Source organism: Vigna umbellata, chromosome 6, assembly GCF_029865625.1.
Source record: "Vigna umbellata cultivar VRB3 chromosome 6, Vumbellata_1.0, whole genome shotgun sequence".
Taxonomy (NCBI): Eukaryota; Viridiplantae; Streptophyta; class Magnoliopsida; order Fabales; family Fabaceae; genus Vigna; species Vigna umbellata.
In genome coordinates this window covers 6081383-6106338 of record NC_142170.1, presented here as the reverse complement: position 1 = coordinate 6106338, position 24956 = coordinate 6081383, and the positions used below count along the sequence as shown (strand labels likewise).

Genomic DNA, 24956 nt, shown 5'->3' with positions numbered 1-24956 from the left:
ATATATATATATATATATAAATTAGAGAATCGATACTATTATAAGAGAATAATTACATGTATATATTTTATTATATCTACGGTCCTTTGTTTGTAAATCTTTAAATGTGAAGAAAGTTTTTGAAAAAACATTGTATCGCTTTTTGTGTTTTTTTTTTTACTGAATTTCGATCTTTCTTTGCATATCCATGCGTATATGTGTTAGCATTGTTGGGAACAAACACATCATACATCATTATATTAAGATAAAAATTAAATAAATAAATGAAATATAATTCTTTTTAAAGTAGGAGAAGTCATTAGATTTCAAGAATATAGATTATGAACTCAATTGAAGACGAGAATTATTAAAAGAACTATTATATTAAGAAATATAATGATAAACATTCGAGAAGTAAATTATATATATAATTATTTTTACTCAAACTCGACTTTATTCCACGTTTTTATTTGGGACAATCTTTAGTCCTTACGAGTTCTTCAAAGATTTCAGGCAAAATCATCTTTCCTTCATTACTTCCTATCATAATAGTTGAATCCTCAATCTATTGTGTATTGAAGAACTTAAATTTTGAATTGCGAATCCTATTATATTATTATGTGAGTCATATCCTATGCTGAATCTTACGAATCATAATCATTATATAAACATTAAAAAGTTTAACATATACTTAAATATTCATAAACATTATATAAACATTAAAAAATTTAACATAAGATATATAATTACACAAAGAAATAATTAATAACAAACCAACTTCATAATCAAATAGAGTGGTTGTATACCTATGTGCATTTACTATACAATTTTAGCAACACAATCTTAAAAAAATGATAGTTGTGTTAACATTGTTTGAAAGAAATACATTAAATGTTCACGGGGAGAAAATGATAATCTAAACTAGCAATATTTGAGTCACTGAACGAAAATTTGGCTTCTCTAACAAATTACAAGTCTAGAAAGCATAAACTTTTAAATTCTATTAAACAACGATGAAACACTTGAACGAGTCTATCAACCGCAAAAATAAGTATTTAATTATTAATTTTGGATTAGAAATTAAAAATCCATTAAAACATTCTAGTAATTCATAAAGTAGAAAATTCGTAGATTTTCTATTTTAATTATTCAGTTATTGTCAAATCATTAAATCTATTTTTTTAAGATATTTTTTATATATTTTCTTCTAGGTTAATTCAAAGTGAAATTAGGATATTTGGAGGCTGCAGCCTCCAAAGGTATGTAATAAAAGTATAGAAAAAGACAACTTCTATGGGCTTTAGAAATTAGGATATTTTTTGGGCTAAATAGTACAAACCGGGTCGCAAACCCAACTCGCTCAAAATAGAAATTATGGATTTTTGTGCCTTGTGTAGCTATACAGGAATTAAAGTATTTGAATTTGTTATATTAATCTTATGTTCAATATTCTATCGATATGAGCGAAGATATTTTATGTTGCTTATCTTGGGATGTCAATTCAGAGATGAATAAGTAGCACATGGGTTGTCAAATAACAACGTAGCAGTAGGGAATCATGTCTGCTTCGTGATGGTACTAATTTTAAATAATAATATTTTAGTCATATTTATTTATTTTTTATTTGAAATATTAGTATATATTAAGTGAATTATTAAATGAATGTACTTTATTAGAAAAATGAAGTATTATATGCAAAATTCGCTCATATGTAAAGTATTAAACTTTAACGTTACCGTATTAGGTTTTTTGGCAGCAGTATTGTAAGGGAATCAGATATCTGTGAACCTAACCCATTATTCAGTTACTTTTGGGTTTTTGTTTTTATTACTTTTCTTTTCTTTTCTTAATTAAATTAGCAATATGTAACATCCCAAAATATAGTAATTACCATAAATTAGAACTAATCACATTTACATGATTAAACAGTGCAGTCTTAACTAAAACAGCTATCAAAGCCGAACGTTAATTAAATACAGGGTTCAAAGATAAATAATACAATAACAACCAAGGCCCGATGACGAACGGTTTACAAAAGCTAATAACCGAACGTCCAAAATTTAAGTAAACTAAGTCTACTGTACGATCTAAGTCTCGGCCTTCACTTCGACGTCCACCAGGTTCTCTTCTTCAACCACTTCTTCCAAAAGAGTATCTCCATCTGCTCACATCCACACGGATGATCATTGCATGGACAAGACGGACGTACATAAACAGTAGACAACACAAGGAAACGCAAGGGTAAGCTTAGGTAATTTTAATTCATACAACCATCATACAATTTAACATGTACAAATAAACATACAGGACATACCAATATTTATCAGCATAGAAGTAATCATTCAAGCTCTCACAAGACCGACCGTCCGGACTGTATGAATCCATGTATCTACAGGCGTTCGTGCACTCGGGTGATGTGATAACTGGAAACACTCAACAGCTGCCACCCGAGGTTAGCCCTATCAGTCCAAAGTACTCATTAGGACTAGGACCTCCTGCCATTCCCACACATGACCTACTCCCCTCTACATGAGGACGAGCACTCATGGAATATCAGGATGAACAGCCATCAGCAGCTTTACCATGGTCATACTACACAACTTCTCATATTCAAATCATAGAGACGTTCCTCCTTGGAACGCTCGTTCAATTTCCATAATCATAGTTTCACCTCATATACCATTCACACTTTATACAATTTCCTATAGATCACATTTTCATTCTTAGTTCCACTTTCATAAAAAGACGAGCGTTAAGTCCCCTTCATAATGAGGACGAACGTTTACATGATACCAAGAGATACTCGTTTCTGAAAGAAAGAAAACGAACATCTTTCCAAGGACAGACGTCATGACCACTTGGATCCGTTAAATGGACTGACTCTAGAACGATTCAACTGAAACTTAGAATAATTTAAATTCAAGGACTTTAAATCGAATCCAAATGAATAAAGACATCGCAAGACTTTTAGATGTTGATACTGATACGAATTTATAAAAAGATATTAACCGCCAGTCAATGACCGAACGCGGTAACGGATATTAATTTACTGTTTGGACGAACGCTATTTTCATACGTTGGGAATTCAAGGGTAAGGACGAGCGTTCAGTATAAAACCGAACACTACTTAGGACGAACGCTAGGTAGATGACCGAGCACTAATTAGGACGAACGCTCGGTATAGGACCGAACACCGATTTGGACGAACGCTTAGTATAAGACTAAGCGCTACCTATAACGAACGCTGGATATAAAACCGAGCGTTACTAATATAACTTCAATTAATTTACGATCGTTGGGTACCACTAGGCTGAGCCGAACGCTCAAACCTAGCCTTTCACAAGAGGACGCTCGTTCTCGAGCGGAGTTCTTTCCAAATAAAAGAATTCCATTTAGCCATTTATTAGAAAGCCGAACGGTATAAGACCGTTTGATGACGAGCGTACATTATCAAGGTAAGGAATATCATTTTTCAGATTATTCATATATCTTAACTCAACATTTCTCATACGATTCATATCTTATAATTTCCTATCATTCATAAATCACATACTTTATAGAATTCATATTATCATCTCATACTCTACAGAAATCATCCATTTCCAAATTCATACGTATCACTATCAACATGCAGTTCAACCAACATCAACCATACACATTCAGCATAACAGTGCTCGTTCATGCATACCTAAACAACATACACTCATACATCCAGTTCACTTCATGCTTTCACACAACATACAAGTATCAATTAAATTACTAAGCTTCCCTTACCTGGTTCAGCAGTGAACTTCCAAATACAAAGGATTTTTGACTCGTCCAACTATGGTTTTTCTACCCTCAACGTGCTTCTCAAGTGCTTCACTAAATCTAACCAAAAGAAACGCAGGAAAACTTAGCTCATACTCTAACATGCAGCTGTACCAGGGTTCGCATGCAACTCAGAAGAGGGTGTTTAGAGTTTGAGCACTTACCGGTCACAGAACTCTAAAGCGTTCGGTTCCAGTGAAAGCTCACAACGCCGTGAATGGTCCTACGGTTTCTGAAATGAGATCGGAGGAGATGGTGGTGAGTTACTGTAGAGAGAAGATGAAAGGGTTCTAGAGAGAAGGAGGAGAGAATGGGGTCTGAGTTTGGAGGAAGAAGATGAGTGCAAGAGAGAGGAAGAGTTTTTCCAGAAAATTCTCTTTTTGTTTGAGAGAGGAAGAGTTTTTCCAGAAAATTCTCTTTTTGTTTCTTCCCACATCCGCACGAACGTGCGTCTCTCCTGGTGACACCTGTATCCCCATATCTGACTCCCATTCTTTCTCGGTGACACTTGGCAGTGCGACAGAGGGAATGCATGTGCGTTTTTAATGCACTGCAGAGGGGTTTTCCCTTCATAAATCTTGATTTGACAACGTGTTTATCAGAATTAATTTTCCAGGGTCCCACATTCCTCCTAACTACAAAAATTTTCGTCCTCAAAAATTAAAGCTTACCCGGAAACAGATGAGGATATAACTCCTTCATAGCGTCTTCAACTTCCCATGTTGAGTCGCCAGTCTTCGCATCCCAAACCATTTTCACTAAACGAACGTTCTTTCCCCTGTAGAACTTGGTGCGACTATCTTCCACACGTACGGGTTGCATCTCCAACGTCCGGTCTGGGCGAAGTTGGACGTCTTCCAACTCCAGGATGTGAGAGGGATCAGCTATATACTTTCGGAGTTGGGAAACGTGGAAGACTGGGTGCAGGTTGGACAGTTGAGGAGGTAAAGACAATTCGTACGCCACTGGTCCGATCTTCTTCAGAATTTGGTACGGTCCTAAGTATTTGGGAGACAGCTTCTTCGGACGAACGATTCTTCCCACTCCAGTGACTGGATTAAGTCTAAGAAAAACGTGGTCTCCTGCAGCGAACTCTAAGGGTCTTCTTCTCCTATCAGCATAAGATTTCTGCCTGCTTTGAGACGTCTTCAGTCGCTCTTGGATCAATTTTACCTTCTCGGTCGTTTGCTGGATTAGATCAGGTCCGATTAATACATTCTCTCCTTCTTGGAACCAACACAGTGGCGTTCGACATTTCCTTCCATAGAGAGCTTCAAACGGTGCCATTCCTATGCTTGCTTGAAAACTGTTGTTATACGTGAATTCAACGAGCGGCAGAACTTCATCCCATACTCCCATATGATCTAGGACGCACGTCCTCAATAAGTCCTCGAGCGTCTGGATGGTTCGCTCAGATTGGCCGTCCGTTTGAGGGTGATAGGCCGAACTCATCTGCAACTTGCTCCCCAATTCTCCTTGTAATGATTGCCAAAAACGAGAGGTGAATCTCGTGTCTCGGTCTGAAATGATGCTTGAAGGAACTCCATGCAACCGAACGATCTCCTTAATATATAACTTGGCCAAGTTTGTCATTGACATCTTCAAGTTGACGGCCAGGAAGTGGGCGCTCTTCGTTAATCTATCCACAATCACCCAAATTGAATCATGGTTTCGGACCGTGCGTGGCAGATGGGTCACGAAATCCATGGAGATGCCATCCCACTTCCACTCTGGAATCTCCAATGGCTGCAGCAACCCGTCTGGTCTTTGGTGTTCAGCCTTTGCTCGCTGGCAAGTCAAACAGGACGACACAAAACGTGCAATGTCACTTTTCATTCCCGGCCACTAGAATGATAAACGGAGGTCTTGATACATCTTAGTCATGCCAGGATGCATGCTAAGACGGCTGTGATGCCCTTCCTCCAATATAATCCTCTTCAGCTCACCATCGTTTGGAACGCACGTTCTCCCCATATAACGAAGTAAACCGTCCGTTCCAGTATTGAATCCCTTAGTCTGATCTGTACCGAGCGCACTTAATATCTTTGCCAATTCTTCGTCCTCACGCTGCTTCATTCTGATTCGGTCGAACACATCACTGGAAATTCTAAGGTTACAACATCTAATAACGTTCGCTCCTAAGTCGAACTGTAACCTTAGATCTCTAAAACTTTCCACCAAACTCAGCTCTTTCACCATCATTGCCGAGACCCTGACTGCTTTCCTACTCAAAGCGTCCGCCACCACATTAGCTTTTCCAGGATGATACAACAGTTCGAAATCATAATCTTTCAAGAATTCAAGCCACCTCCTTTGCCTCATATTCAACTCCTTTTGATCAAAGAGGTACTTGAGACTCTTGTGATCACTAAAGACTTGAAACGTTGCTCCATACAGGTAATGCCTCCAAATCTTTAGTGCAAACACGACTACTGCCAACTCTAAGTCGTGCGTGGGGTAATTCTTCTCGTGGACCTTCAACTGCCTAGAAGCGTACGACACTACTTTCCTTTCCTGCATCAGTACGCAGCCCAAACCTTGATACGACGCATCACAAAACACTTCAAAAGGTTTGGCCGTGTCTGGAATGACCAACATTGGGGCGCTCGTTAATTTTCTCTTCAATTCTTGGAAGCTCTCTTCACACTGATCGGTCCAGGCGAACGGTTGATCCTTCCTGGTGAGATAGGTTAGCGGAGCTACTATCTTGGAGAATCCCTCAATGAACCGTCTATAGTAGCCCGCGAGCCCCACGAAGGTCCTAACCTCTGTAACCGAACGTGGACTCTCCCAATCCAGCACTGCTTTCACCTTGGCCGGATCCACTGAAATACCTCCAGCCGAAACGACGTGCCCCAAAAACTGGATTTCTTTCATCCAGAATTCACACTTTGACCTCTTGGCATACAATTCTTTTTCCCTCAACACGCTCAACACGATCCTCAAGTGGTCTTCATGTTCGACATAGCTCTTTGAATATATGAGGATGTCGTCAATAAACACCACTACAAACTTGTCCAGGTACGGCCTAAAAATCCGGTTCATGTAGTCCATGAAGATTGCAGGTGCGTTCGTCACTCCAAAGGGCATCACCACGTATTCATAATGTCCATACCGGGACCGGAAGGCAGTCTTCTGAATGTCCCCCTCTTTCACTCTAATTTGGTGATAACCCGAACGTAAATCAATCTTTGAAAATACGCACGCACCTTGCAACTGATCCAGTAGGTCGTCAATCCTTGGCAGTGGATACTTGTTTTTGATGGTCAGCTTGTTGAGTTGCCTATAATCAATGCAGAGCCGAGAGCTGCCATCCTTCTTCTTTACCAACAACATAGGTGCTCCCCATGGTGAAGCGCTCGGCCGGATGAAATTCTTATCTATCAACTCTTCGATTTGCTTCTTGAGCTCGACCAACTCGGCTGGAGCCATTCTATAAGGTTGAACCGAGATAGGTGCGGCAGTTGTTACTAGGTCGATTGTGAACTCAACCTCACGAACGGGAGGCAATCCAGGAACTTCTTCCGGAAAGACATCCGGGAATTCATCCACTACCGTTCGTCCTCCACTGCTTCCAGTGTTGGACGAACGCTCCACTTTCGCGTCCCTCACTTCTTCGTCTTCATATGTCATTATCAGAAAACAACTCGCTCCTTCCATGATGTCTATCTTCAACCGACCGAGCGTGACTGATAATTCCTCCTCTTCCTCACTCGGAAAGACTAACTCCTTCTTCCCACAATCAATGAGAATCCGATTGCTAGCCAACCAATCCATCCCCAAAATTACTTCTAAGTCTTGAAGGGGTAAACAAATGAGGTTAACCTTAAATCTACGCCCCTCAACTTCTATAGGACATCTTACACAAACTGTAGATGTCTTAATCCCACCAGCCGCTGGGGTTGACACCACCAAGTCAAACTGTAATTCGCTCTCCACTAGTCCCAATTTCTCAACGTACGCCTTCGAGATGAAGGAATGAGTTGCCCCCGAGTCATACAATACACAGCAAGGCTTTCCAAATAACATGCAAGTGCTGGTGATAAGGGTACCTGAACGAGCAGCTTCAGCACCCGTGATTGCATACACTCTTCCTACTGCCTGCGCTCTTCCACCCCTTCCTTGCTGCGTTCTTCCAGCGTTCGGCGGCCTCATTGCCGCTCGTCCTCCCATATTACACTCCTGATCTGAGTGTCCGTTCCTTCTACATTTGTTGCAATATTTTCCCCCAGACAGTTGAGGACAGGCCCACCGATAGTGCGGTCCTCCACACTGATAACACGTCAAGCTCCTTGGGTGTCCAGATTGGCCGACAGTGACCAAGGCTTGTGATCCGCCAGGGGATTGAGTTGGACGAACGTACGGGGGTCTTCTGACGTTCGCTGTGTTCCTGGATACAACCGGCCCCCTACTCAATTGTTGCTTCTTCTGTTGCTCGGCTTCAGCAATGTTCTTCTCCAGTACCTTTGCTCTCTCAACCATGGCAGGGAACGACCTAATGCACAGACTGGATATTAACACTTTCAAGTCACTCCTCAGTCCGTTCTCAAACTTCCTGCATTGCCATTCTTCACTTGTTGCCATGGTATTAAAACGGACCAGGTGCTTAAATTTGTTGGTGTACTCCGAAACGGACATCCCACCTTGTACCAACTGTAGGAACTCTACCTCCTTAGCAAACCGCACACTGTCGGGGAAATACTCTTCATAAAATTTAGCCCTGAAAACTTCCCAGGAAATGGGACTTTGAGCGTCCGTCAAGATGGCTTTCATGCTCGTCCACCAGTGACTTGCTTCACCAGTCAGCAAGTATTCAGTGTACGCCAAACGGTTGTCATCTGGACATCTCTTGGCGTTGTAAATTCTTTCCATATCCCTCAACCACTGATCCGCTTCATCCGGGAGACCTTTTCCATTGAATTTGGCAGGATGGTGTTGTAGGAAACTCTCCAAACTCCATTCAGCACCAGGCTGGGCAGCGTTGGAAGATGACGCCCCTGTCGTGCCCCTGGTAGCGGCAAGGATATCCATCAGTTGCCTCTGCGTCGCTTCTGTGTTTGCGCGAGCGGCCTCCATACTCTGCATGGCGTTATGATTTTGTTGCATCAAAGTGGCGTTTTGCTCCATCAACGTGACATTCTGTTGCTGTAATCTATCTATCACTGATTCCAACAGTCTAGTGTTGTTGGACGCGTCAGCCTCATTAGGTTGAGGTGGTGGAGGGAGTCTAGGCGCCATTCGTTTTCTGGACCAGAGAAAACGTACGTTAGTTATGTTCAAGAGTTAAAAACAATAACTCACTAAACACACAATAAGCACACAACGAAAGCACAGTGTACTCATAACCCTAAGTGTCCTTAAAAGAACAAAACTGCTCTGATAGCACTAATGTAACATCCCAAAATATAATAATTACCATAAATTAGAACTAATCACATTTACATGATTAAACAGTGCAGTCTTAACTAAAACAGCTATCAAAGCCGAACGTTAATTAAATACAGGGTTCAAAGATAAATAATACAATAACAACCAAGGCCCGATGACGAACGGTTTACAAAAGCTAATAACCGAACGTCCAAAATTTAAGTAAACTAAGTCTACTGTACGATCTAAGTCTCGGCCTTCACTTCGACGTCCACCAGGTTCTCTTCTTCAACCACTTCTTCCAAAAGAGTATCTCCATCTGCTCACATCCACACGGATGATCATTGCATGGACAAGACGGACGTACATAAACAGTAGACAACACAAGGAAACGCAAGGGTAAGCTTAGGTAATTTTAATTCATACAACCATCATACAATTTAACATGTACAAATAAACATACAGGACATACCAATATTTATCAGCATAGAAGTAATCATTCAAGCTCTCACAAGACCGACCGTCCGGACTGTATGAATCCATGTATCTACAGGCGTTCGTGCACTCGGGTGATGTGATAACTGGAAACACTCAACAGCTGCCACCCGAGGTTAGCCCTATCAGTCCAAAGTACTCATTAGGACTAGGACCTCCTGCCATTCCCACACATGACCTACTCCCCTCTACATGAGGACGAGCACTCATGGAATATCAGGATGAACAGCCATCAGCAGCTTTACCATGGTCATACTACACAACTTCTCATATTCAAATCATAGAGACGTTCCTCCTTGGAACGCTCGTTCAATTTCCATAATCATAGTTTCACCTCATATACCATTCACACTTTATACAATTTCCTATAGATCACATTTTCATTCTTAGTTCCACTTTCATAAAAAGACGAGCGTTAAGTCCCCTTCATAATGAGGACGAACGTTTACATGATACCAAGAGATACTCGTTTCTGAAAGAAAGAAAACGAACGTCTTTCCAAGGACAGACGTCATGACCACTTGGATCCGTTAAATGGACTGACTCTAGAACGATTCAACTGAAACTTAGAATAATTTAAATTCAAGGACTTTAAATCGAATCCAAATGAATAAAGACATCGCAAGACTTTTAGATGTTGATACTGATACGAATTTATAAAAAGATATTAACCGCCAGTCAATGACCGAACGCGGTAACGGATATTAATTTACTGTTTGGACGAACGCTATTTTCATACGTTGGGAATTCAAGGGTAAGGACGAGCGTTCAGTATAAAACCGAACACTACTTAGGACGAACGCTAGGTAGATGACCGAGCACTAATTAGGACGAACGCTCGGTATAGGACCGAACACCGATTTGGACGAACGCTTAGTATAAGACTAAGCGCTACCTATAACGAACGCTGGATATAAAACCGAGCGTTACTAATATAACTTCAATTAATTTACGATCGTTGGGTACCACTAGGCTGAGCCGAACGCTCAAACCTAGCCTTTCACAAGAGGACGCTCGTTCTCGAGCGGAGTTCTTTCCAAATAAAAGAATTCCATTTAGCCATTTATTAGAAAGCCGAACGGTATAAGACCGTTTGATGACGAGCGTACATTATCAAGGTAAGGAATATCATTTTTCAGATTATTCATATATCTTAACTCAACATTTCTCATACGATTCATATCTTATAATTTCCTATCATTCATAAATCACATACTTTATAGAATTCATATTATCATCTCATACTCTACAGAAATCATCCATTTCCAAATTCATACGTATCACTATCAACATGCAGTTCAACCAACATCAACCATACACATTCAGCATAACAGTGCTCGTTCATGCATACCTAAACAACATACACTCATACATCCAGTTCACTTCATGCTTTCACACAACATACAAGTATCAATTAAATTACTAAGCTTCCCTTACCTGGTTCAGCAGTGAACTTCCAAATACAAAGGATTTTTGACTCGTCCAACTATGGTTTTTCTACCCTCAACGTGCTTCTCAAGTGCTTCACTAAATCTAACCAAAAGAAACGCAGGAAAACTTAGCTCATACTCTAACATGCAGCTGTACCAGGGTTCGCATGCAACTCAGAAGAGGGTGTTTAGAGTTTGAGCACTTACCGGTCACAGAAATCTAAAGCGTTCGGTTCCAGTGAAAGCTCACAACGCCGTAAATGGTCCTACGGTTTCTGAAATGAGATCGGAGGAGATGGTGGTGAGTTACTGTAGAGAGAAGATGAAAGGGTTCTAGAGAGAAGGAGGAGAGAATGGGGTCTGAGTTTGGAGGAAGAAGATGAGTGCAGGAGAGAGGAAGAGTTTTTCCAGAAAATTCTCTTTTTGTTTCTTCCCACATCCGCACGAACGTGCGTCTCTCCTGGTGACACCTGTATCCCCATATCTGACTCCCATTCTTTCTCGGTGACACTTGGCAGTGCGACAGAGGGAATGCATGTGCGTTTTTAATGCACTGCAAAGGGGTTTTCCCTTCATAAATATTGATTTGACAACGTGTTTATCAGAATTAATTTTCCAGGGTCCCACACAATAATATCTTGATATTCAAAAAAAGTTATATAATCAATTAATACTTACTAAATAAAATTTTTTTTATAACGAAAGTTTACTATCTTTAGTAATTGGACTATTCTTGAGAACAGATGGCTAATGATTATATAATCGTAAAAACGCAATTTTCCTAATTAAATTAATTTATTTCCATTGACCAACTTACCATAAGGGTTGATTCATTAACCTATTGAACGAGTACAGAGGTAATTGGGTTTATTCATTTTATCGGTGTTGCTTCTTTCATCATCACACCTTTCTCTCTCCATCTTCCTAATTTTTTTTTTAATTTTAATTATATCTTCAGATTAAAATTTTTTACTTTTACTATTTTAATTTATTTCAAACCTACTTCTTCTACTTTACTTCCTGCACCCAATCTTTCCATCTCTCATTTTCGTTTAACAATTTGTCTTTCGTTTTACTCTGCAATCCTATTTGTCTTCTCCATTTCACTTCTCCTCCTTCGTTTCTTTCTTCATTTTTCTTACATTATTAAAATACATTAAAAATATATTCAAAAATAATAAATCAAAACATTTAAATTAAATTATTAAAATATTTCCAAAATAAAGAATAAACTAATAAAACAAACCCTAAAATAAAAAAACGTGACCTTCGGAGTGACATAAACGAATGCCGACATCCGTTTTACCTTAAACGGATGTTGACATCCGTTGAAAAATTTTGACATCCATTGAAGGATGTCACATCCGTTTGAAAGTTACTTTTTATTTTATTTTAGAGTTTTATTTGAAGATTTATTCGAATACGCACCTGGAGGAAGCAACACACGCACTGCACTGCACCACGAGAGGGAGACTGCTTGATAATTCTTTCCACCACCACCAACCTTTGCAACTTGTAGTATCTCACAACGGCGAAAGAAAGAGAGGAAGAAATATAATGTTAAAATGAAAAAAAAAAAAGTATTTTACTCATGTACGGGGGACTAGAATAGGTTATTAGTGGAATAGGTTGTGAATGGATAAAATTAAAAAATAATTACCCTAAAAATAAAATTTTACTTAGGAGCAAAATAGTAAATAAAAGGTAGAGGGAGAAAAATGTGATAACGGAGGAAGCAACACCCTTCCGTTATTTGATTTTGCTGACAAATACAGAGACAAATATGACATTAGCATTAATTTTGCTTGAAAGTATTGCATATTAATTAATGGCTACATTGTATGTTTCTCTTGTTTAATTGTGTGTAATTTTGTACAAGCTGAATATTGAACATTTACTCTGCATTTGTAATGGTCACTGCATAACTGAACTTTTAATTTACCAAATATTTAATATAAATTGAACAGTTCATCATCTTCCCACAGTCTTAAATTATGAAGGATTAAATAAGTTTTTTTAATTACTCATCTCAAATGCTTCTCTTTAACATTACGATAAGATAAAGGTTTATAATTTATAACTTTCAATCATCTCATAATTTTTGTAAAAGGAACTCAAATTTTAATTATATTGAATGAACTTATACCATGTAAACAAAAACAATTAGAAAACATTTGTCTTTTATATATTCTTTTTTAATAACTTGATTTGTATTTGTTTTTCAACTTTCTTATTATTGCTTATTTTCTTTTAAAATCCAACATTTATTGTTTTTTTAACTTGCTCAATTTTTGTGTGACTTTTATCAATTATATTCAATCTTTTTTCTTTAACAAAGTTGTTGTTAATATGTCAAAAAAAAGATAAAGTTGTTATTTTTTTATGATGTTCAAAGAAAATATGAGTATAAATATGTGATAGTTAGTGTTAAGTTATATTTGATCGATAGAATAATTTTTAAAGTACATTAGTTGCTTGTTATTGAGTCTATAAATATTGTAAACCAAGTTAAAATGTTCTTAAAATCAAATTAATTACAATATAATCAATTAAGATTAATTCTGACACAAAAATATTCATTTCAAATTATATGCGTATTCGCTGATTTGTATTAATCTATTAACATATTAATCTAATTGATTAAAACATAACATATTTACAAGTTTTCAAAACTAAAAGACATTAATCTATTACAATATTTTTATAATGGATTAATATCATCAGTAAATAAATTTCTCTTTAAAAATCAACTTCCTTCTTATTTCTAACTATGAGATTTGAAATAAAAATAAGAGAAAGAAATATGTGAAAGTTCTCGGAGAGATTAACATAATTTTTCAAGTTTCCATCGAGATTAAAAAAGATTAGATTAGTCCTAAGGTTTTCTTGTTTGACTTAGGATTGAGATGTAAAATTTGCACATGAGTGTATTCATTTTATATGTTTTGTTTGTTGTTCTTCTATATTTTCTTCACTGTGTAAGAGATATGTTAAGGTAATTGTGTTTAGCATTATCTTGGTTGAAAATCTTGAAGTGTATTTTAATTTCTTGTATATTTAGAGAGTATGACTTACATAGATGAATCTTGTAATCTTAACTCTTGGTATTTTAATGAAATTCTAGCTAAGGTTGCTAAAAGTCGGAGGTAGATTTTTAATGAATATAAAACTTGGTGTTTCTTATTTTTTCTTTTGTCATTTTTTAGTATCATGATAATTATTAAGGTTACAAAAACTAAGCATTCTACCTCACATGTTAATTGATTAAAGATATTTTGAAACCAGTTTTAAAAATTAAAAAAAATTAAAATTATTGAAAAACCAATTCACTTATTCTTAGTTGAGAAATATTAGTTACAACTATTTTAACAGAAGTTTCCTTAACTCTTTTTAAAAAATTATTATCAAAATTTTAACTTCCTCTAAAATAGAAACACAAGATTTATAATTTGTTATGGTTGTAAAAAGATGATATATGAATCTAAATATTTATCTGCTCTCAATTATTGAATAATCACTGCATTTTATTTATATTTTTCTGGTGTTTCTATCTAATACCCGATCTATTTTCTTTGTCATTTAATTCACTCCCATACATATTATACAATACTGATAATTAGAGAAAAGAATATTGACAATTAGAAATGAAATATTAAAAAAATCAATAATATCTTTCAGTTTATATTGTCAATTTTAAATAAAAAAACACATTATACAATACTTGCATTACCATTCTCGTCTAATTTCAGTTTTAAATAAAATTTAATTAAACTACTCTAATTAAGAACATACCTTGAATCGAAAAGAAGAATTGTTGCGAGAAAATACAATTACATGTGACAATTAGAAACTGCTTAAAAAGAGAAGTTGTTGTGAACAAAGAATAAAATCAGCACACACTCCTCACAAACGATAGCATCGACAACGATTTCACAAATAAGGAAATAGTAAAAGCTTTTAAAAGTAGAGGTTTTGGTGTCATGAGGAGTCTTTAAGTAGCATCAATGAGAATAAGAATGAATCTTACTCCTATAATGAGTAGTTCTCATCCATTTCTTTTCAGTTTTCTTACAAATGACACTCATAAGCACTGTTTTTCTTTCAAAACAACCCAATGAATCTATCAACTTAATTGTAAGATTACTAGTTTGACTTAGTTCATTCAATATAGGATGAGCTCAAGGTAATTTCGTTAAATAAAAAATTGTAGGATCAAATATATAAGAATAATGCAAAAACTCTTTTTCAACTTATCATAACTTGATGTCTTAATCTACATGGTTTGGATTGTTAGTAAATTAAGAATCTCTCGTGTATATTTTTAACATTTTTCTATGTTTAATACTACAAATTGACTATCTGATCTAATTTGATAAAATGATCATCTACTATTATAATAATCATTCAATTCTAGTATGTCATGCATTAATTCAATATACTTAAAGGTAATTACTCATGCATGTTCAAATTTCTCTTTTCAAGACATATATATTAAATGTGTATATTAATAAACCTTCCAAGTTATATACAAGTGGTATGGGTAATTACTTCTAAACATACATAAGACTTATATTCACTAAGTAAATTAGGTCTTGAACGATTATTTTCTCTTTCAATAATATTTATTGAGCAAAGTCTCATACATTTGAGCAAATTAGGTAAAATAAAATATTCTATAAAATTTATTAAATTAATAAATATTGTAATATGTAATAATTAGAATCAAGATTATGTTAATCCCTTAAGTAAAAATCTGTAAACGAGACATATTTTTGTTTTTGTATTCATTATATTAATCAAATATCTCAGGATGTGAGTACAATGCATGATCATCTATTCACCTTTGGTACAGTGAGGAGTTATACAGTTTGGACTTGACATAAAAAAGTATTATACAAGCCTACAACATCTTGAGAAACATATTATGTGGACGAATAGATGAATGATCATTTAAAAGATATGATACATGATGTTGATGAAGAGAATTTTGGAAGAGCTCATTCATATGATTCTCTTAAGTCTGATTCAGAGGAATAGTTGTACCCATGATGTGCTAACTTTACACGACTATCGGAGTTGGGGGGAAACGTGATGTTGAATATTTCAATCATACAACTATGGTACATGTAAGATTTTTCATTGTGTTCCATATTTAAATCTTGGAATTGCTACTTTTTAATTTATACTTAATAATGTCTTGTTATAAGTACATGGGCACAATAATTGTGGATTAAGGTTGGGCTTCCATATATGGATTTATTGAACGTCAAACCATTCAGTTTTTTAAAAACACACTTGAGCACAAGCAAACTTATATGCAAACATGGATGTCTGAGTCATAAAGAGAGATGTACCTTGCACCTTAAACTGAATGTAATATTTTAAATGTTAATTATTTGACTAACTCTTTATGATTCATGGTACCATTGCCAACTAGAGTATGGTTTTGCTTTCGAAGATGAAACTTGATTTGAAATCCATGTTACAAATGTAAGTGTTATTCTTTTTCATATCATCTACTTAGTTATATTAATACTAACCTATGTTTCCAATTCCAATCTAATTAGAGTTGTGGGTAGGTTTATAACATAGCAAATTCAAGTATTATATCTAAAGGTTGGAACTAATTCATCTTAAAGTTATTAATTTTCAAATGTCATTTTATGATCTTGATATGTAATTATTTTCTTTGTCATGTTTAGTGTAACAAGCATCTAGATTTCTAGGCATGTGACTATTATGTCATGGTTTGGATAAAAAAACATCAATCGAGTAAGAATTAATGATGATTAGAATGAGATAATAATATATACCTTTAACATATTAGAAATCATATCAAACTTTAAACATTAGTATTCATACATAATGAAGTTATGTTATTTTTTCATTAATCAGTTTATTAATCTATCACCTATAACGGATGACACAATAAAGAAGACAAGATAAGAGTCGACAACGTATCTATTGGAATGATGGAATTAAGATCCACTGTAACAATAGTTACTTTGCTTGAAAATGGTGTTATTTTTTTATTATGAAAGTTCTAGTTATCTCTTAAATAGTTTGCGTTAGTAGTTTTAGTTCTAATATATAATATGTGTGAGAAATTTTCTAAATTATGCTAGATTTTTGCTTAACTTTTCAAGTTTAGGTAAATTGTAAATATAAAAAATATTCTTAAATAAAAGTTAGCATTCAATGCCTATTAGGTATTAACATACTTTAAAAGACATCATACTATATCATAACTAACGTCTTTTGACATTTGTTAATGTACTAACAAATATCATATATTTTTCAATTTTAGTTTGAAATGACATCAATCAAACCTTGGCATGTGGTATTGGTTGTTAAGAGATATCATTCTCTCACTACCATTCTTAAATATTTATTTTCAATTATGACATTTGACATTTTTGACTTAAATATCATAACTTTCTTTGATATTAAAAGTAAAATGTAACATCCGTGAATAAGTCATTAGTGAAAATTATTTATAATTATGTAAATATTATAAATATATATTTATTTATTGTTTATATTTATATTTCTCTAAATGACATGATATTTATACTTTAAAAAGTTGTTCAAAGGAGTAATGTAGGCAATTATATCTATATGAATTATTTATCTTTTATGAAATGATTATTTTAAGTAATTAGTAGTAGAGTAATCCTAAAGTAGATGTTACATCACTAATATAAATAAAAAGGTAAATTAAAATATAATGTTGCAATACTTAAACTTTAATGAGAAGATTCCGTAGTCAAGTGGTGCCTGTGCTTTATTCTCTTGTCTTCTCATAACGTTTTCATATTCCTTTCTATCTGAAACTTCGACCTCATTTTTATTCCCTTTTCTCTCTTCTTTCTTTCATCGTCACTGTCTTTCTTACGATGGTAGGTAGATAGATATCTGGGGTCGTCGTGCGTGCGTGGCTTCCTCTTTTCTTCAGTTAGCGTGCCATCTTTGACTGTAATTATCTTTGCCTTTTCTGCTCCATGCTTTTTCATTCTTTTTTTATTCTGCTTTTTCTTTTTTTTCATGCTTTTTGCACGATTTTTGACATCGCAGTCCTACCTACTCATGTTTTGTTTGAACAAACCGACCAAGCTATGGATTTACCTACTCTCAAATCATCGATTGGAAACCAGGTTTTCATTAACATATGATTTTTTGTTTATTATTTAATGAAATATGTGTTGATATCATCTAATAAAAACCGAGATCTATGAACTTACAATTAATTAACAATAGAATATACATTCTTTTGCTTAACAGTAAATTAGATGGAAAAAACATTCTGGATTGGATAGTTTACTTAGTAAATAAATAGTACTCTACTCATTGGAAATGTAGGTAGTTTTTATATTTTCAATTGCAATAATTTCTTTGAAAAATAAGTTTATTGCTTTTTGATTGATTAAGACTGTAGTTTCCTTTCACACTATCTTATAAGTTAAACTGCAAATTATGGGTATAACGTTTTTATATTTATATAAGCATCAAACATTTTATCCACGTATGCCTAGATGGTTGGTTTAGGCTATAACACTAGGAATAAATTGTGTTAACAAAGTGATGTTTACATAACACTCAAGGGACAAGATAGAAGCAGATGTTTTAAATTTTAACCCAAATTAGGTAGTCATTTCCTGTTTTCTTTCTTATTTTGTAATTTGTAATTTGTTATGCAATTGTTAAAGTTTGTTGGTTTTGTTTTTTGTTTTTACTATATGTTGGGTTCTTTCACAGAAAAAATGTTGGAAGTATATTCAACATAAATAGATCATATGATCATCATAATAAAAAAAGAGATTAAAATGTTATCTTTAACTTGAAATAATTAAATTTTTTAAAATAATAGATTTCTCAGTTTCTTTTTTTTATATAATGCTATTTTTCCTACTCAATGCAGGCCTAGGGTACAGGTTTACATTTGAAATTCATTCCACATTATGATGGCTCTTGTTGGCTATGAAAAGGTGATTGTTCGAGTTCTCGGTTGGGGAGGGTGATTGACAGGTTAGTTTTCTATTAGTTTGATGAGTTGGTGGTTTTTATAAGAATAATACAGGTGCAACACTCTGTTGCTTTCCATTAGTGGCTCACCTTATACAAAATAATGTATAATATATGAAGAATATTATAACATTTTTTTTTATCTATGTACCGTTAGAAGGATAACACAGAACATAAGATAATGTTAAATTTATCATAATATATTTTAATATTAATTATCTAAATATAATATTTACTTCTTATTTAAATATATTTATATATATTTTTACTCTTAAATTTGGATGTAAAATTGAAATTAATTAATGTTATGATTCTAAGTCCATCAAATGACATTATTAAGATTAATCACCATATATTTGAGATATTGTTTGTTCTGAAAATTGAGTCATTGTCACACTTTTGTCTTTAAAAAGTGTTTCAGAGAGTGAAAGAAAAATAAGTATTTAAAATGTCTTGGGTCTCCACTCTTAAAAGATGTGAGACTATTGCGTGTGAAAGAAAAAATTATTATTCTAAATTTTGATCTCAAGCTTTAAAAATAAATGAATATAATTATTTTCATCCAAGGACATTAACTTTTTTGGACTTGTTAAAAGGTGTTTTAGACTAACATTTGAGTTGGAACGTGCATTTGACACATTAAAAAAATTTAATGTAGTTGAGTTAGGAAAATTATATTTATTAATTTTTAAAGCATGAGGATCAAATTTTAGTTTGGTTTCCTTTCAAAGTTTAGAGACTAAAAAGACAAAATTAAAGATGAGAACCAATTCCACTTTCGTGTCAAAATTTCAGCACTAAAAATACATTTATCCTTAATAAAGTTAGTAGACAATGATAATAGCAATAAGTAAATATAAGTAGTGACTCTTAAGAGTACTGTAATCTAAATAACAGTGAGTTAACCCAACCTGACTCATTTATTAACGAACTGAAAAAATTCGAATTCGGCTCGATCCACCACGGGTTGGTGGGTTAAACGGATTGGCTTACTAGCTCACTTAATTATAAGTTTTTTTAAAAAATAAAAAAAATTATAATTTTTTTTAATTCAAATCTAAATAAATTTCACTCTAAAATGATGTTAAACTCAGACAATTCAAAAAAAAATATATCATACAATCCAAGCGTAATCCAAAAACAAGCATAAAAGGCGAATAAATAAGCATTTAATTGATAATTTTTGTATCACTTGTCCATACGTAATATTATAGTCTTGAAAAGATAAATATATAATATTTTTCTCTTTTGAAACATCTTTTTTTTATCCCATCTACAATATAATAAAAAAATGTTAACTAATAATATTGAAACACAAAAATAATAAATAATTAAATTAGGTGGGTTGGTGAACCAACCCGACTCACCACAGATTCAACTTGGTGAGCCGAGTTCTAAGTGAACCGGGTTGAAAACTAACCCGTGCACTAATAATAAAGATATGAAGTGATTATAGGAATTAAGTTGTAGAAATTAAATTTTCACATTTTTGAGAAATTGGATTCTAAACATTAGTATTTCTAGGAAGATTTTCGTAAAACTTTAAATGAAAAGAGAAAGAAAAAAATGACAAAAACAAAAATAAGTAATAAATTATTATAGGAGATAGGCTTAAATCTAATGATAAATTGGTTTTATTTACAATGTATGTTAGATCTTTTACTATCTCTCTCACATTGATATATGCTTATTTCGTGTATGTGACTCAATATTTGTAGATAGTCCATTAACGGTTCGAAAGCAAATAACTAGATAAGTTTAACATATCTTAAAAAGATAGATTCTCATGTCATATTATAAAGTGAGTTTAAGTGTAACTTATTTTCACAAAACTGACTTGTAAAATAAATATCACTCTTACTTATATATACTATAAATTAATCTTATATTTAATCGATATAGGATCTCCAATACACCATCACATATATATGTCATACATGATATTATATATTTGTGAGTAATGGTATGATGTGGTCTACTACTAATGAGTAATACGATAAACCTAACAAATCTTATTAGGATAGCCAATAATACCATATTAATAAGAGTTTAAACATAATTCATCCTTACAGTAACTTAAACTAAAAATTAAGTAAACCTATAGTATATAAAGAAACAATTCTCACCTTACACTAATTTTGTAACTTAAACTTTACCCATGATAGGGTTTTACTTTTATTACTTTGACTCTAAATTTCGTACAAGGAGTGTTTGGTTCTTTACGTACGCTATCTTGTAGGATTTCACCGTCAAAATTTATCAAAATAAAGAGAATCAAGTCTCACTTTTCCCCACCCTTTCATCTCTTTCCTCTATATTTCCTTTTACCTTCCCTTTACTATTCCCTTCAATTACATTTTATTACATTTCTCTCATCAAACCATGATGAATAATAATATAGTCTTGCCACCATACCCTAATTGGTAATACATAGTTGCATTAAATCATTCTAAAATTATAAAATTAATTTAAGCTTTAAAAATAGTTAAATAAATTGCATTAAATTACATCACAGTTTAAAAGTGAATCAAACTAATTTGAATTAGTACCAACTGTTTTAAATTTGGTTGAATTATTTTAATTATTTCAAGTATTACTGATAACCATTTTGTTTAATTGGCTTCATTTTGCAATAATTCAATTTCAAAAAACTAAACTAATATAATAATTCAGTTATTTTTTAAACAATTTAGTTTTTCTTTACATAATTCAATTCAGTTAAACAGCACTTTAGTTTAATTAAAATATTTTTTAACAGCTCCACACCGAACTTCTTTCCTTTGTATACAATTAAGGGTGTGTATTGTTTGTTAGAGTAGAAAGAGAAGATTAAATAAGTATGAAGAAAGTGAAAACAATGTGTTATCCCAATAATTTTGTTTTCGTGCACAAAAACAAGAAAAAAATATCGATTGCCCGTGGAACTTGTCAAACCATGGCATTAGGGGACAGTCTAATTATTTTTCTGTAAACTTAAAAGCTTTGTTAGGTCTTAAATGGTTTTGTAATTAAACTAAACTGAAAATGGGTTAGTTAATAAATTTGACAATTTTGGTATATTGAACGAAGAAAAAATTTATGAAGAATCAAGCTTTTGTAGAATTTCTTTAAGTTAAATTTGCTAAAAAATAAATATGTTACAGTAATTTTTTATTTAGGCTAATCTACTTAGCAAAGGTAATTCGTTGGATGTAAATTGAGTTTATTGAAAGTTTTATATTCGCTTGAAATAATAACAATTTACAATAAGAAAGTGAAAAAATTATTTTACAAATTAATTTTGTAATGTGGGATTAGATTTAAGTTCAACTTTTAATATGGTATGTTAGAAAATGGATTTAAATATTGCTAAACCCTACAAAACCAACTTGTAAAATAAAGTTTGCACTTACTTATATATATGAAAATGCATTTTTAATAAATTTTATCATTGGATTACAATAGTTTAAATATACAAATTGATAACTTAAATTGGAAAGAGTCAAGGGAACAAACCCCATCAATTTAGCACTAACAATTAGCCTAAATAAAGGGAAAGCAGATATACAAAAAACTGGCTAATAAAAACTAATTTTTATAATTAATAATATATACTAAATTAGCTTTATTACTAATCGATGTGAGACTTCTAACACACACCTCTCACGCCGAGGTATATAGATCTCGTGCGTGATACTAGACATTAATGAGTGTTTCGATAGAGGCCGATAGCGAGCGAATAGAACAATATGCCCAACAAACAACAAATATTCTGATAAAAGGTGGCATAATAGGTCAAACAAACAAGAAATCTCATTATGATAGACTTTAATGCATAACTTCAATACCATGTTAAGAAGTGGACTTTAAGCTAATTTAATTCTACAAAATCGGCTTGTAAGACGAGATTTATACTTATATACTCTAAATTAGTCTTATCATTAGTTGATGTAAGACTTCCAACATGATATAAAAGTTATAAGTTATAGTCTATTTTCATGAAGTTGTTATTTGTTAGGTTTATTGTTCTACTCTTATCGGATCACTATTAAACTATCCATCAAGGTCCTTTTGCAATATATATACATATACATTTATATATATATATATATATATATATATATATATATATATATATATATATATATATATATATAAGTTAGTTTCATAAGATTAAGTTAAACTTAAACTTCACTTTTTAACATTTTGAGGGAGCTTCATGTCAATCATCCTTGTTCCTAAGAAATATGGATCATGGAGGATGTATGTTGATTGTCGGGTCATAAGTAACATCATCATCAGGTTCTCAAAGATTACTCACTTCATTCCTTACCACAAGAGTCATGATGCTAACCATGTGGCCAAGCTATTTTTGAAGGAATTGGTGAGACTCCATGACATCCCAAGGAGCATTATGTCAAATAGAGATGTGAAATTTGTTAGCCATTTTTGGAAAGTGTTGTGGGGTAAGTTAGTTACAAAACATCTCTTCTCTACAACTTGTCATTCTCAATCGAATGAATAAACCAAAGTGGTAAATTGAAGTCTTTCTTAACTGCTTAGATTTTTTATAAATAAGAATATGAAAACTTGAGAGGATTGATTACCTCATATGGAGTTTGCTTATAATAGAATAATTCATTCTACAACTCATATGTCTTTGTAGTTTATGGTTTTAATCTTTTAACTCCCTTAGATTTATTGTCTTTACCTAATATTAATTCTATAACTAATAAATATAAATAAATATGGTCTTACCAAAATTAGTATTTTTAGAAACTTATATAAAGAAATAAAGGCACAAAAGGAAAAGATGAGAAATTGACTTCTAAAGCTCCAATCAAAACAAATACCCAATAAAAGTCTAAAAGGGAAGATTGTTTACTTTATAAATTTCATTTTTATTTCCTTAATGCGTTAAGATAATTTTATTAAAGATAATCATTACATTCCATACTAAATTTAAAATATGAAATTCGTTAAAAACGTTAAAGAGTCGGATATATTTAAATTATTTTTAAACTTTATGTAAGGCTTAATTACTTATTTCACCTCACTTTGATATGAAAGTTTCAAGTTGGTTGTACATTTGAAAATATTTCATTTGAGTCTTAATTTTTGAAAATATTCTTCGACTAGGTTCTTTGAAAAAATACAAACGACATTAATGTGTCAATCAATATATGTGTTTTTTAATATTATTTAAATTTTTAACTTTTTTAAAAGTTTTTTTAAGTTTTTTTTTGCAAAAATTTTTGTTGCCACGAGTTATGTCTCTTGTATGAAATGTGACACTTTAGTGTCATGTGATTGGACAATGCAACATGTTAGTGTTAATGTCAAAGATCATTATCTTGATTTTAATTATGTCGCTATATATATCTTTTTGATTTAATTTAATTAAATTTTTTGTCAAAATAGAACCATATTCTCTTTATCTAGAAATCAATTTTATTATTTGTATAAATTTTATACTGATATTTTAAAAAAAATAACTTTTTAATATATTACACTATTATATATTATTAGTATATGTTTTGCTAACCATGACTTTTTAACAAAGTCCCACCAGGGATTTGAATCCTGGCAACAATATTTTTTGTACAAAATAAAAAAAATCATAGTTTGACATGTAATATGTTGTTAACAGTAATTTTTGTTAAAAGAATATAATTGAGACATTTTTTTTCGAAAGTTAGAATGCAATTGAATTTTTTTCAAAAACATAAACTAACTTGAAATTTTTTGATCAAACTAAGAATCAAAGAAGTAATTAAGTATAACTATAATAAAAAATGAAAAGATAAGAAATTGGCACAATGTATTGACAAATAATACATTAATTATTGAAAATAATTAATCTAAAATAAAAAG

General features: G+C 32.8%; 1 protein-coding gene and 1 long non-coding RNA gene across 2 annotated transcripts; one reads left to right on the top strand and one right to left on the bottom strand.

Moving 5' to 3' along the window:
- Positions 1-4449: 4449 nt before the first annotated feature.
- Positions 4450-8874, bottom strand: LOC148196655 (uncharacterized). Its single transcript, XM_088093485.1, has 6 exons — positions 7842-8874; positions 7117-7409; positions 6905-7005; positions 6624-6817; positions 5736-6041; positions 4450-4841 (listed from the first exon to the last, which is right to left on the bottom strand). The coding sequence occupies exons 1-6, from the start codon at positions 8872-8874 to the stop codon at positions 4450-4452; spliced, it is 2319 nt and encodes a 772-aa protein (XP_087949611.1).
- Positions 8875-17892: 9018 nt separating this feature from the next.
- On the top strand, positions 17893-19363 carry LOC148196654 (uncharacterized). Its single transcript, XR_015780116.1, has 3 exons — positions 17893-18056; positions 18156-18235; positions 19000-19363. It is a non-coding gene; the product is annotated as an uncharacterized LOC148196654 (long non-coding RNA).
- The last annotated feature ends 5593 nt before the right edge of the window (positions 19364-24956 follow it).